At 35.4% G+C, this 15,283-nt stretch overlaps 1 protein-coding gene across 2 annotated transcripts; it reads right to left on the minus strand.

Moving 5' to 3' along the window:
* Window positions 1-233: 233 nt before the first annotated feature.
* LOC149786562 (ras-related protein RabC-like) lies at window positions 234-14,402 on the minus strand. Of its 2 annotated transcripts, none has more exons than XM_089977068.1 (2): window positions 13,829-14,402; window positions 234-8,031 (listed from the first exon to the last, which is right to left on the minus strand). In XM_089977068.1, the coding sequence occupies exon 2, from the start codon at window positions 1,917-1,919 to the stop codon at window positions 852-854; it is 1,068 nt and encodes a 355-aa protein (XP_089833194.1). In that variant the 5' UTR covers window positions 1,920-8,031; window positions 13,829-14,402; the 3' UTR covers window positions 234-851. Both variants share the same exon structure in this region, with proteins under 2 accessions (XP_089833194.1, XP_089833195.1).
* Between the last annotated feature and the right edge of the window lie 881 nt (window positions 14,403-15,283).

A 15,283-nucleotide genomic window follows, 5' to 3' on the forward strand; every position in this document is an offset into this window, starting at 1 on the left:
TTTATAGTTAGGCCCCTGAATAAGCAAGCTATAAAGAGGTCACTGTAACTTTGTAGGACTACAGAATTCAGAATTTTGATTACTCTGTGTGTGTGTGTGTGTGTGTGTGTGTGTGTGTATACAGATAGATGGATAGTGAGATAGAAAGAAAGGATATTATCCCTGTAAACAGCAGGAGCAGATTGATCAGATGGAGAGAAAGAAAATACAATGTTTGTAATAGAAAATACAGATTGCTACAAATAAATATAATCTATTAAAAAATATATAAATAAATATTCAGGTGGTCTCTAAAATGATATATAAGCGAGACGGTCATACACATGCAAAAGCACTTGCAGATAAAAATTCCTGCCGATAAGGATAAAAGTACAATGTTTAAATATTATCAACCTCATCCATTTATATTGTGTAAGCTGACCATTTCTTAAATCTCCTCATTTAAGCTTAATCTGACATTATATGAGATTAATGTAATGATGTACAGACTACGTGTCTTATTGATGTACAGACTACATGTCTTATTGATGTAGAGACTACATGTCTTATTGATGTACAGACTACATGTCTTATTGATGTACAGACTACATGTCTTATTGATGTACAAACTATATCTCTTATTGATGTACAGACTACATGTCTTATTGATGTACAAACTACATCTCTTATTGATGTAGACTACATGTCTTATTGATGTACAGACTACGTCTTATTGATGTACAGACTACATGTATTATTGATGTACAGACTACATGTCTTATTGATGTACAGACTACATGTCTTATTGATGTACAGACTACATCTCTTATTGATGTAGACTACGTGTCTTATTGATGTACAGACTACATCTCTTATTGATGTAGACTACATGTCTTATTGATGTACAGACTACATGTCTTATTGATGTACAGACTACATGTCTTATTGATGTACAGACTACATCTCTTATTGATGTAGACTACGTGTCTTATTGATGTACAAACTATATCTCTTATTGATGTACAGACTACATCTCTTATTGATGTACAGACTATGTGTCTTATTGATGTACAGACTACGTGTCTTATTGATGTACAGACCACATCTCTTATTGATGTACAGACTACATGTCTTATTGATTTACAGACTACATCTCTTATTGATGTACAGACTATGTGTCTTATTGATGTACAGACTACGTGTCTTATTGATGTACAGACCACATCTCTTATTGATGTACAGACTACATGTCTTATTGATTTACAGACTACATGTCTTATTGATGTACAGACTACGTGTCTTATTGATGTACAGACCACATCTCTTATTGATGTACAGACTACGTGTCTTATTGATGTACAGACCACATCTCTTATCGATGTACAGACTACGTGTCTTATTGATGTACAGACTACGTGTCTTATTGATGTACAGACTACATTTCTTATTGATGTACAGACTACGTGTATTATTGATGTACAGACTACATCTCTTATTGATGTACAGACCACATCTCTTACTGATGTACAGACTACATGTCTTATTGATTTACAGACTACATGTCTTATTGATGTACAGACTACGTGTATTATTGATGTACAGACTACATCTCTTATTGATGTACAGACTGTGTGTCTTATTGATGTACAGACTATGTGTCTTATTGATGTACAGACCACATCTCTTATTGATGTACAGACTACATGTCTTATTGATGTACAGACTTCGTGTCTTATTGATGTACAGACTACGTGTCTTAATGATGTACAGACTACATGTCTTATTGATGTACAGACTACATCTCTTATTGATGTACAGACTATGTGTCTTATTGATGTACAGACTACGTGTCTTATTGATGTACAGACTACATCTCTTATTGATGTACAGACTACATCTCTTATTGATGTACAGACTACATGTCTTACACATGACATCATACACAATCTGTCAAAGCTCTTGCATAATGCAAACTAAAAAGAAAAAGAAAAATAAGTTAAGAAAAATTGGTCACAGATACCTATTTATGGTGTAAAGGTAAGGCATTCATATTCGAATCAGGCCTAGGCCTCTGACATAAAACTAGTTCCATTTATATATATATAAAAAAACACCAATTCACCACACATTTATAAAAACCAGAGGCTTATATTTGGTAAGGTCAGCTGACTCAAAAAAAGTCGTGTGTTTGAGTCCTATCAAGGCCATTGCTCTCGTAATTGTGAGAAGAGCACTAATTTACCTGGCATGCTTCAGTTAACCTAGCTCTGAAATGAGTCACAAAATACCAGCAGCAGCACCATATTGTGTTAGATATTTGAACAGTTGAGGTCAAATTCCACCCAAACATAGCTGTCTAAACATCTAACGTGAGGTAGGAAAGATCAGCGGTAACTCAGACCTGGGATCATCCAATGCTGAAAGTAATCCCCAATTCCAGTGGGTAAAAAAATAATAACTAAAATGGATTTCTTTTTGAAAGCAAAGTCATATGTCCTTCTCCTTCCATCATCCCAATTAATGTTGTTCTGTGACACTGGTACTTGGCAGTGGGAGATGAAAAATCTAGCAAGCTGAATGAAATTAAACCATGTTTTTACTGTCATTTCCAATGTCTGCTTATATTTTGTGCAAAGAGCTGGATATTCATGCAAAGTGTACAACATCACGGAAACCATTTTTAAAAATATATTTCAGTGACATAGTAAACAAAGTTCTGGCCCTTGATGGACTCAACTCATAAACCTAATATTAATATTTTTTTCATATTTTCAACCATATTAGCTTTGAAGCAAGACCCTGGATGGCCACATATAACTGACTCAGTAATACACCCACTTTCCAGAACATCCAGTTTTTTTATTACGAGGCAGTGGGGAACAATGGCCATGATATTGTGATCCTCTTACCAACACTGTTGATGAAAAGGTCAGTTACTCTTTTTCTCCATGATGGTACAATTCCTGAGAAGCAACTAACTTCAGTACACAAGTCACACTCTTTTGAATAATCTCTTATGTGCTGGGTGAAAGAATGTCCAGGTATTCATGATAAGACCAAGTCCAGGTATTCATGATAAGACTATGTCCAGGTATTCATGATAAGACCAAGTCCAGGTATTCATGATAAGACTATGTCCAGGTATTCATGATAAGACTATGTCCAGGTATTCATGATAAGACCATGTCCAGATATTCATGATAAGACCATGTCCAGGTATTCATGATAAGACTATGTCCAGGTATTCATGATAAGACTATGTCCAGGTATTCATGATAAGACTATGTCCAGGTATTCATGATAAGACCAAGTCCAGGTATTCATGATAAGACTATGTCAGGTATTCATGATAAGACCAAGTCCAGGTATTCATGATAAGACTATGTCCAGGTATTCATGATAAGACTATGTCCAGGTATTCATGATAAGACTATGTCAGGTATTCATGATAAGACTATGTCCAGGTATTCATGATAAGACTATGTCCAGGTATTCATGATAAGACTATGTCCAGGTATTCATGATAAGACCATGTCCAGGTATTCATGATAAGACCATGTCCAGGTATTCATGATAAGACTATGTCCCGGTATTCATGATAAGACCATTTCTGCCTTTAAAATGTGAAGTGTGGAAACCAGCTATGATATCCTTCAGTGATAACAAGGTTGTCAGGTTGTCATATGAGCGGTTGTGGTGTAAACATTGGATTTAAACAAAGCAGACATCATTAGAAGCCATCTGGTGAAAAACCCATACCATAATGATCATCAATTTAGGGGGAGTAATGACAACAAAAGTTTTAAGATGGTATTTGATGTACAACTGACACCATTTTCATTTAGGACTCGGTGAAAACCCCATGTCATAATCATTAAAGTTCATCTGTTGAAGGGAAATGGTGATAACAATATTTTTAAGACAGTCTCATAGCATCCACATTGGCTGTACAACTGGCACCATTTTCATTTAGAACCAACTATGTATAGAGGTCTATTGGTGAAAACCCCATGCTGATATAGAAATCCATTCAGAAAGGAGAAGAGATAACCTTCAGAAGTAGCAATGACAAGCTCTTCAAAATGGTTGCCATGGTATATCTATTTCAGTTAAGACCAACTAGACATCATAAGTATTAATCTAGTGAAAACCCCTTGTCAATGTGACTTTTTGTTCCAGTAGATATCCCATAGCAAAGATTTTTAAGATGAATGCCTTGGTAACCATATTAGTTGTCCGATTGGCACTATTTTTATTTAGGACCAGTTAGATATCATATAAAATCTATTAGTGAAAACCCCATGCTGACCATTCAAGTAGAGTTGCAGCAATAACAAGATTCTGAATCTGGTCACTGTGGCAACCATACAGGAAGTCAGACTGGTACCATTTAAGACTAACTACACATGATAAAAGGTCTTTTTTGAAAACCCCATTCTAAAATGACCATGCATTCAGGGGGAGTAGCAAAAACAAGATTTTCAAGATGGCTGTCATGATGGCCATGTTGGACATCAAATCAGTGCCATTTTTATTTAGGACCAACTAGACATCATAAAAAGTCTTTTAACAAAATTCCCATTTTGATATGACCATCCATTCAGGACAAGTAATAATAACAAGATTTTCAAGCTGGATGCCACAATGGCCATAGTGGAACTCAGCCTGGCACCATTTTTATTAATATCAACTAGAAATAACAAGTCTTTTAGTGAAAACCCCATGTTGATATGACCATCCATGCAGATGTAATAGTAATAAAAGAATTTCAAGATGGCTACCGTGGTAACCATACTGGACCTCACATCTGCACCATTTTCACTTACACCAACCAGACACCACAAGATGTCTTTTAGTGGAAACCCCATGTTGATATGACCATCGTTTCAGAAGGATTAGTGATGATATGATTTTCAAGATGGCCACTGTGGTGGAAGTCCAAGCAGCTTTGTCATTTAGAACCAACTATACCATGGGATGAATGTGTGTGTAAAGTTTCATGGCAATCCTCCAAGTAGTTTAGATGAAGTGGCAAACTTGTGTTAGCGGACAGATGGATTACTGACAACAGATAATTCCATAAGGTCTTCTGGTCTATTTAGAAATAGTTTCATTCCTTTACTGAAAGAAGTAACATTTGAGCAGACCTTTTTGTAAAGCAAATATTTTCTTTTCACCACCATGGTGGAGAAAAAATCAGAACCTTTCATATATGTCATTATAATGCAAAGTACTGAAAAAATTTAACGTGTCAAATGATAATTATTATCTCTATATTCAACACTGTATATTTTTAAGCTCGTCAACTGATCATCCAAATACCATAATACCATGGCAGCCATGATGGATAAAGAGTGATAACAAGATTTTCAAGCTAGCCATGGTAGGAGCCATATTAGACCCCACATCAGCACCATTTTAATTTAGAACTAAGTATGCATCATAAGAAATCTTTTGGTGAAAATCCCATGTCATTATGACTTTCCAGTCCCATCAAGATTTTTAGTAATACTGACCACATTTAATGGCAGATCAGCATCGTTTGTAAGGCTGGTTTCCTGATGGCTGTAACTACTTTAGTAATGGTGGCCACATTTGATGGTGGATTGGCACAATTTTGAACAAGTCTGAAAGCACTTTGTGCCACATTTTGATCACAACTGATCTGGTGGTTCCTAAGGATAAATTTAAACTACAATCGTTAATGGACATACCACACACAATGCAAGATGGATGCATGGCCATACCATAAGGACAGTTGGGACAGGTGAGCTAAAACCCTCTTGAAAGAATTTTACCAACTGATAGAAAGCATCCTAGCTTCAAGATTTTTTTCAAATCTGTTATCAAACATGCCTGTTATTGACTATAACAAACTAAAAGAAAAACGATAGACTGCTTTACCTTTAAATAATGCACTCAACAGAACTCATCAACACTGACAGATAGCATCAAAAATCAAATGTTTTCTTAACTTCTGCAATCAACAGAACTGAAAGTACGGTAATCTCTATATCCAGTGTATCTGGCTAACTGTTCATGCCTTTTGGGTGGGGTATTTAGGTCATTTTTCAGTGCATGTAAATCATGGGAGTGATTTCATACCCACCTGGGCCTATTGTTAATTACAGAAAATAATTTTTTGTCAAACAGTTTTCTTCTTGGAAGAAACAAGTATAAATATTCACTTAAACTGGTGATAAGTACATCACTTGTCATTGACATTCACTTTATATATTATTTGTGTGATTTCATCACAAAAAAGGCAGAAGGGCACGCAATTTGCTCACATGAATATAGTCCAAATCTTCAGAATGCCACCATTCCCCCATGATCAAGATGAGTCTACACTTTATTTGGCTGCAGGCCATAAAGGGATGTGACTCTAACAAACATTGTGACAGCAATCTGTTGGTATGTACATCTTCAAATGATGACGAGAACATTTACTAAGTTTCAAAAAGATCAATTTTAAACTAAAACTAGTTGTGTTTAAAAATAATTTGCCACATTTTACACGAAGACTGAAGTCAAAATGACAATAACTTGATATGTGCATCTTTAGAAGATGATTACAACACTTTACACGAAGACTGAAGTCAAAATGACAATAACTTGATATGTGCATCTTTAGAAGATGATTACAACATTTTCCAAGTTTAATGGTGATGCACTAAAATTTGCAGACCAGCTGAAGATTTTGTTGTGCAATGCATTCAGCTGCAACTAAACAAGGGCAATAACTCTTTTTGCCACATTTTACAGTAATCCATCAAAAACTACAAGACTAGTTGTACATACTAATGAAATTATATCAGACACTGCATTAAGATAAATGACAAAATGTGCAATAACTTTATAAAAAGAATTATTGGTGTAAAGTTATTTGTCAACACACCCATCATCAGGTACCTACCGTAGTATTTACCATGTTCCATGGCAATCCATCAAACACTTTCAGAGTAGTTGTGCTATTGACATTGTCAGACAGATACACATAAACTGGGCAATAAAGATGTATTCCTGGTGATCCATTAAAATATGTGAGTTGCTTTCACAAAATTCACTAAATCCTACTGCAAATTAAAAATGGCAATAACTGACAAAAATCCTTAGAGCAGTGATTTGTCTGTATGTACATCTTCAGGTGATGAATTCAGTCTACAGCACTTGCTGTTACTGATCACTGACATCTCGCCTCTGTCCACATGAATTCTAGTCTCAGGTTCAGCCAAAATGGGTACGTGGGAAAGCTCAGCTAATACCTTTCTGCAGGTCAGTGATGCTTCTCAGGTATAGCCTATCATTTGCTGAAAAATGGTGTTAAACCCACAACAGCAACATCACGTGATGAACATAATATTTACCAAGTCTTAGGGTAATGCAACAAAACTTTGGGACCATGTGTGCTAATGAGATTGTGTACCAGATGGAAGGAGGGATGGAGTGATGGATATAAGGATTATTATATAGAAGCTCGGGTAGAAAAATTTAATTTGCATACAATTTTAGCAAAGATTAGCTTCCTTGTTATATTTTCTAAAATTATATGGTCTCCAAGGTTGTTTGATTTGTAGAAGTATCCATGTATATCTTCAGTATTACCATGAGTCACTTTAACATAGACAACATTGACAACAACATCTTTTACCAGACTTAAACCCAACTTCATTACTTTTGTCAAACTGCTCTAACATGTACTGCCGATCATCATTTTCCCTACTCCAGAAATATCCTGGCCTTTCCTTATTCTTAGCATAAATGTCCTCTGCAAGGGAATGGAACACTTCATGAATGTTTGTTCCATCTTTTGCAGATGTTTCAAAATACTTTGACTGATGTTTTTCAGCCCAGTCTTTCCCTTCAAATTCAGATATGCGTGGGACATTTTTGTCAATCATGTTTCCTACAATGTAGATAATACTTTTTTTAGGCATGTAAATGTTTGCATCTCCTAACCATTTTGATATACTATCAAAGCTCTTTCTATCTGTTACATTGTAGACAATTAGTGCGCCGTCTTTATCTCTGCAGGTGGACCTAGTTAAATTCCTGAAAAATAAAATTGTTTTGTATAAAATATCAAAATTTGTTAGGTATTACTGAATTTACAATAGAATATAGGATTCAGATTATCTCAATCAAAACCTAGACAAGTTGTCAATGAAATTAAAATATGTCATAACTGAATTCACACTTTAGAAATGCATATAATAGTTTAAAAACCTTACTATGCAAAAAAAAAATTTTTGTAAAATCTGCTTTAGAAAATAACAGCTGTTCATTTCTTTGCTGTTTGATAACAAATATACAAAGTCAAAGCTAGTAGAAGTGTGTTTTCCCAACAACTAAAATGTGAACCCATAAAATCAATACTATTAAATAAAAGCATAGACAATCAAAAGACAGCCATTAAAATTCCATTGTCCTTCTACAGAGAAATTTGGAAAAGAATGGACAATTTAGACACAAGTATGGTAGATAATTTACAGATTTAAAAAATAAATGAATGGATTTATTCAGTTAAAAAAAATAATTGCTGCAATGATTGAAATTTACATGCAAGAGAATCTTGTAAAAACCAAAATATCCTGATTAATGTCGAAAAGGACACTGTATTACTTTTGTTAACCACATGAAAGATCACAGGAATTACAAACTAACACTGTAGACCATTGTCAGGCATGTCAACTTTTGCTTCTTGTGACCATTACATTCTTCAGTTCTTTTGCATATTGCCATTTGCTAATGACTTGTTTACATAGTAGAGTATGACCCAGATCTGTATATTTGTATTAATGTTTATTTATCTTCATACCTACAGGTAGGGGTGAAACGATACATCTGTGCAATGTATCAATATGATTCATGATATGCAGTCTGTGATGTGATACCTTATCAAGACACATATCAACTTAATGATCTTTTCATCTTTAGATGGTCTGTCAGTGGTAGGGTGGTGATATTTTATTTTTGTATTAGTTGAAAAAACATCTTGGGGTAAGAGTAAAAATACGGTCTTGGTAAACACTGCTATGAAGCACTAAGAACTACTAAGAAGCACTAAGAACTACTAACAGCATTAAGAACTACTAAGGAGCACTAAGAACTAGTAAGAAGCACTAAGAACTACTAAGGAGCACTAAGAACTAGTAAGGAGCACTAAGAACTACTAAGAAGCACTAAGAACTAATAAGAAGCACTAAGAACTAGTAAGGAGCACTAAGAACTACTAAGGAGCACTAAGAACTACTAAGGAGCTCTAAGAACTACTAAGAAGCACTAAGAACTAGTAAGGAGCACTAAGAACTACTAAGAAGCACTAAGAACTAGTAAGGAACACTAAGAACTAGTAAGAAGCACTAAGAAGCACCAAGAATTACTATGAAGCACTAAGAACTAGTAAGGAGCACTAAGAACTACTACGAAGTACTTAGAGACTGTAAGTGCTTAAAACTAGGCAATAAGAACACTGTGTGGTTCTGTCCTCAGTTTACTGTTTTGCAGTATATGTTCTGCCTAGTTTCACCTGTGTCTTCTGGTTTGGCTTTTTGGCAAATCCTTGCATTCTTCTAACAGTGTATGTGTCATCGGAGGAGACAACAATCTTTGGTTTCTGTTCTGTTCTCTTGTTTTAGAAGTCAGGAATTTCTTAGAGTAAACCCTCAGACTCATTGTACCATTCAGCTGGTGCAATTTTATGTTTACTAAATCTTAGAACCAAACTTTTTTCAGTACCGTAGAGAGCCTGTCACATATTTGTCTTACAACTTTGTGCAGCTGTAGAATAAGATCATTCGTTTTCCTTGGGGTCCATTCTACAACAAGCTTCAGTTTGTGGTTCATGAATTCTTTATTTTTATTTGTCCACAGTCCGTCTTTTTTGCTGATGAAGTGGTCTGCAATTTTTATTTCTATAGGGCGTTTATACATCAAATGTATAGTAAAACCTCTTAATGCCCAAAATTTGTTAAAATAAAGATGTCCCCATGTTCGAGGTTTTACAAGAATCTGTGTGCGTGTGTGTGTGTGTGTGTAAGGGTGCAAATTTCTGTCGATCTATAAAGAGCACATTAATTTGGGCCAGAGAACAACTAATTAGATTTATGGGGACTGATGCTTGTTAAATCGCTATACTGCAATGATTTATAATGTATGTGTCGGGAGAGGAAGGGATTCTTAATTAAACCTTCATTTATTTAACCATCAGACACACTGGAAGGAAGAGGTTTACTTCGATCTTTGTATCGAAAATGTCAGATTTGAAATTGACAAGAATCAGTTGTTTGGAAATCTAGAAGTCAGACTGACCGCAATTTTGGTGTCTAATTATGTGATGTGATGTGATTAGGATTTTTAATGTAGCTTTAACAATTTTTCAGTCATATCGCTACGATGTCTGCAGTGTGGCAGTTTATAGTGATCTCTAGCACTGGGGCATCATGCCGCAGACATGTAGCATGACATCCCACCCAGTCACATTATCCTCACACCAGGCCGACCAGTCCTAACACTAACCTCTTAAAGCTGAATACCCAGCGAGGCAGGTGTTAGTACCATTTTTGTAAGTCTTTGGTATGACTCAGCCAGGGATTGAACCCATGACCACCAGCATCCTAGTTATAAAAGGTGGTAGATATATTTAGTCCAGATTGGTTACGCTAAATAAGAGGCATGGTTCTCACACGAAATTTCTTGGGTTTAAATTGCCCCCATCGAAAATCTAGTCAGTTGACGTTTTCCTGCAAGAGTGAAAATATAAGGGACTCTGAGATTGAATTTGGGAGACATTCTCTTGTAAAACATTTGTCAAACGGACCGAATGTCTGGAAAGCCAACGGACACAATTATGGCGGTAGAAGCAAACAAAGCTTGAAAGCAAAAGGTATCTGTGTCAATCTCATGTAATTCATTGATGCCAATATAATGATTTGCTTGAATTTATTTGCTTATATTTGCATGAATTGATTTGTTTAAATCCATAGATCAATTCTCTTGATATGAGTATAACTGTGGTTGAGTTCATCTATCTGAATTTGTACAATGCTCTTCTTTATATAACTTTGCCGAATTGTTTGAATTTGTCATCTTGATTGTGATAGGAATCAAAGAATTTCATACATTACTTTAGTTGATATGAGTTATGAGAATCCATTTGAATTCACCGATCTTAGATGATTTCATGTATGCTAAAGACTCGAACGTGTGTATTCGCTAAAAATAATGTAGTTAAGCCATGTAATGAATTTCATGCATTCATTTGTGTAATTGAGACAAGAACGGAACTGTTATGTCTCATGTGATGTTAATGGGAGTCAGGATGGAATAGCTTGTTTATGGTCTGCCATGTTTAGCTTGACCAGATAGCCTTTGTTATCTGTTTGAATTCAAATAGAACGATATCTGACATAACAAGAAGGGAGCAATGACCTATTCCCAGTAGGACAACTGACAAAAGATTTAGTTTGCTTCTCTGTTTATTTTGAAAGGGGAAATAGTTCCACTGCCATATCCACATACCTACTGATCCAATTATCTATGTATCTATGTACTTGCGTATCCACCTACCCACACAAAGTTTGAGGATCAAAGGAGGCAAGACAGTAAGGAGGTTGGGGAAGGGAAAAAGTGAAAGGACCTAGAGGAACAACCACACTGCACAGTGATGTTGGAGTAGATTGGAAATCAGCAGGTTATAAAGTTGTACAAGGCAATGACTTTGACTGTTCACTCAATTCTATGATGAACTAATGCTATCATTTAAAACAGACTGGCTATTTATATAAATATATTTGTGTTTGAAATTAGGTGAACGATTTATTTAAAAAAGAAGTGTATCTTCCTAATGTAATGCTTTATCACAGTTGTTTGTGTAACTGATTGAACTGTTGTGGGTTTTTTTCATTGTCATTCTGTTCTATAATATCTCCTCAGATCTCTATTTCTTCCACCTATAAGTTTCACACTTTATATAAATATTTACTCGATCCGGGCAATAACACCAAGGGCGATCATCTCCTAGATAACAAGAACCGAATAAAGTGGACACCCTGTTTGAAGGTACAATCCACCAATCAACCTCACCGACACCCAGCAACACCACTACAGTGTGTGTGAATTGGATGTTTAACGTAGCTTTAACAATTATTTAGTCAAATCACTGCAATGTCTGCAAAGATGCAGTTTAATGTAATGTCTAGTACTGGGGTATCATACCACAGACTAAGCATCATGTCCTACCCAGTCACATTATCCTGACACCAGGCTGACCAGTTCTAATACTAGCCTCTTAATCCTGAGTGCCAAGTGAGGCAGCTGTTAGTACTGTTCAAACCTGCAACCTCCTGCGTGCGAGATGGATACACTAACCACTTAGCTTTCTGTAGCAAATTTGGAAACCAATCTTCTTATTAAGCATTCTCAAATAAAGGAAATAAAGCCAACTTAAAGACAAATTCTAGATGTTATGAGTAAACTAGTTTAATTTTTCAAACCAATTTAGGCATGAGAAGATGACAAATTTTGTCAATGTCAGCAATAACAAAAAATCCATTACTGAGTTATTTCAATCTGGAACATATTTCTCTTTTCTTTTCGCTTATAGTAATAGAATTGCATTTTACGTCTTTTATTTTGAGAACATGGATGCTATTAATAATAAGATCTGTCAATAGATAACCAATATGGGCCATTTCTCTTTTCCTCGAAAGACAGTGCAATATATTGGATCACATAATGAATGGGTTTTTAATGACCATCCTTTCAAGCAGTAAACAACTCTCACCTCAGGAGCGAAACGACCATTACAAATACAGTTACATGATGAAACGTGATTCACGGTTTTGCAGCTGCTGAAATTAATATCATGGTTAATCATGAAACAGTATATTGTTACATTCCATAATCTGACAACAATAGTTAATCATTGATTGCAATTACTATGCATGGTTTTAAGTTCTCTAAAGTGTGTTAAGATCATAGTACCAAATTATACTATTTTTTAGAGCTTCTTATTGACTCTTGAAAATATATATTAAAGAAAACGTAGGCTTCATTTTCTCCTTGTGTGTGTTGTTAAATAGTAGAGTTAATGATGGTGGATAACTTTTTACTCGGAAAATGATGTGGGGTAACAGATTTACAGTAGGCTCTTATGAGAGTTATTTACAACATTTTAACACAATTCATGTTCTGTTCTACTTCTGCTGCTCCTGAATGTGGTGATGATGTTGTTGATGATAATGATGATGATTATGGTGATTTATTGTCTTATTTCACAGAATAGTAAGCATACATTTACTCCTAGAGCATAGACATGATTGAGTTGTCTTTCCTGATACTCAAAATATAAAGTATCTGTTACTACCCTTGTTAACAATATTTAATGATTTTTTTGTAGTACCATTTATGTTTTGGGGTAATTTAATGCTTTACTATGTTCTTAGTGTCCAGTTTCTTGTACTTAGAGTCTCTAAGCACTTCTTAGTAGTTCTTTGTGTTTCTTAATCTTAGTAGTTGTGTTTACAAGAAAAAATATCCTGGCTGGGAAGGAAAGAAATCCATGACACACACCCCTCCCCCTTGCCCTTCCCTACATGAAATGGTCGGTCCCTATGGGTCTATCATAGTTATTCATGCTTGCTTCACAAGATGAATTACATGATATACAACTGGGAATTAATTAGGGATTTTATTTGAAACTGAAAATTCGATATTAAAATATGACGAAACCCTAGTCCTACAATGTAAGACATAGTACATGTTTTGGGGGTTCTTTTTGCTGACGCCCAAAATATAAATATCAGTGTCGAGGTCCTACATGTAGGACTAGACGACACCCATCTATTACCCATAATCTTTTTCTTGTCCAGCTGCATCGAAGATTTGGAGTTGGACCTTGCCTTTATTCTTCAATTCAACATCTTTACGGGCAAGATCAGGCTGCAGTGTGGTCGGAATATCTTTAATGAATTTTCCTTCAGTGAAATATTTCACTATTGAAGACTTTCCTACACCTGAATCTCCTATGACAATGATGGTAAATGTGTCTGACATGTTTAGCTAACGATTACAAAAAAGAAAAACTTTGTTATTTTCAGCGTCTTTTCTCTTCCATCGTATTAGTTTTCTCCTCTGTGAGACTAATTATTAGGATTGTACTCAAGTGGATGCAGTTGATCCTTCCGGGTAAAAATACAACACTAACTAGAAAGACGTCAAAAGATTGTGCGGCTTGTAAGTCCATTGTGATTAACGATGCGTCTTGCTATATAAAGTGTGTACCAGTATTTTCTAGTCAGTTTTTCCAACATCTTGGATCAATCTGCCTTGTTTACAAAATAGTAAAGATATGTTTATGCTGTTACATCTGTTGATCACCGTGCGTGTATCTTTCTTGAACAGTGCCTAGTTTCGTTTTATACTTTTGGTTCACGCGGAATATTTCATGGTTGGTTCTAAACCATGAATGCGGACTCGATATACGGTCTCGGACTAAGGCTGGAAAATGCGGGTTGATTAGGACTGTGGCTGTTTTGAACCAGATTACGGGTTAATTCAGACCAAATGCCAGGTTGATTCGGACCATATGAAATAGCGTAAGAAAAATAACTGAAAACATTACTGTTTTTGCAAACATAGAGAATATCCAGGGTTGATATAGTTCCTCATACTTTTCTAGTCGAAGTAAGAACAAAATAGATGTCAGTTATCACATTTAGATTCTTGTAACAAAATAACTTTTCAATATTTAAAATAAAGAAACTTTAAAGTTATTCTTTGAATAAATATCTTTTTTAAAATATTTTGAAACTTTTCATAAATAAGGCCATTATGGCCGACTTTGAACACTCCCAAATAGTAATTATGTATATTAATTTGGTTAGTTAATGGCTTTTATTGATTCTTTTGTGCAACTCGTATTTTATTTTATTATATTTAACAAACAAGTATTGATTAGCGAGTTACTGACGAGCAACACAATATTAAAACTTTTACTGCACTGTAGCAGCAGAGGGGGCGAATCGGACATTTTGTCCAATCGTTATTTTGCTTAATTATTACTTTCTGCACTCAACGATCTAGTGTCGTCAGCGCCTGGTAAAAAAAAAACGACGACGACGCTGGGGGATCGTCCAATCGTCATTTGGTTTAATTAACACCTTCTGCGCGCCGACCCCCAGCGTCGTCAGCGTCCGGTAAGCACATCGACGACCGCGTCGATGTCATCGCCCCCTCTGCTGCTAAGTGGTTATTTACAATGATCTTACAAACAGAGTGATCACTAACTCCTCCTCCTGCAGAT

This window comes from Sinohyriopsis cumingii, chromosome 12 (genome assembly GCF_028554795.1).
Source record: "Sinohyriopsis cumingii isolate HCF-2022 chromosome 12, ASM2855479v2, whole genome shotgun sequence".
NCBI lineage: Eukaryota > Metazoa > Mollusca > Bivalvia > Unionida > Unionidae > Sinohyriopsis > Sinohyriopsis cumingii.

Coding starts and splice junctions, on each gene's coding strand:
- LOC149786562 (XM_089977068.1), bottom strand. CDS start 1,919: ATGATGTCATGTGTAAGACATGTAGTCTGTACATCAATAAGAGATGTA.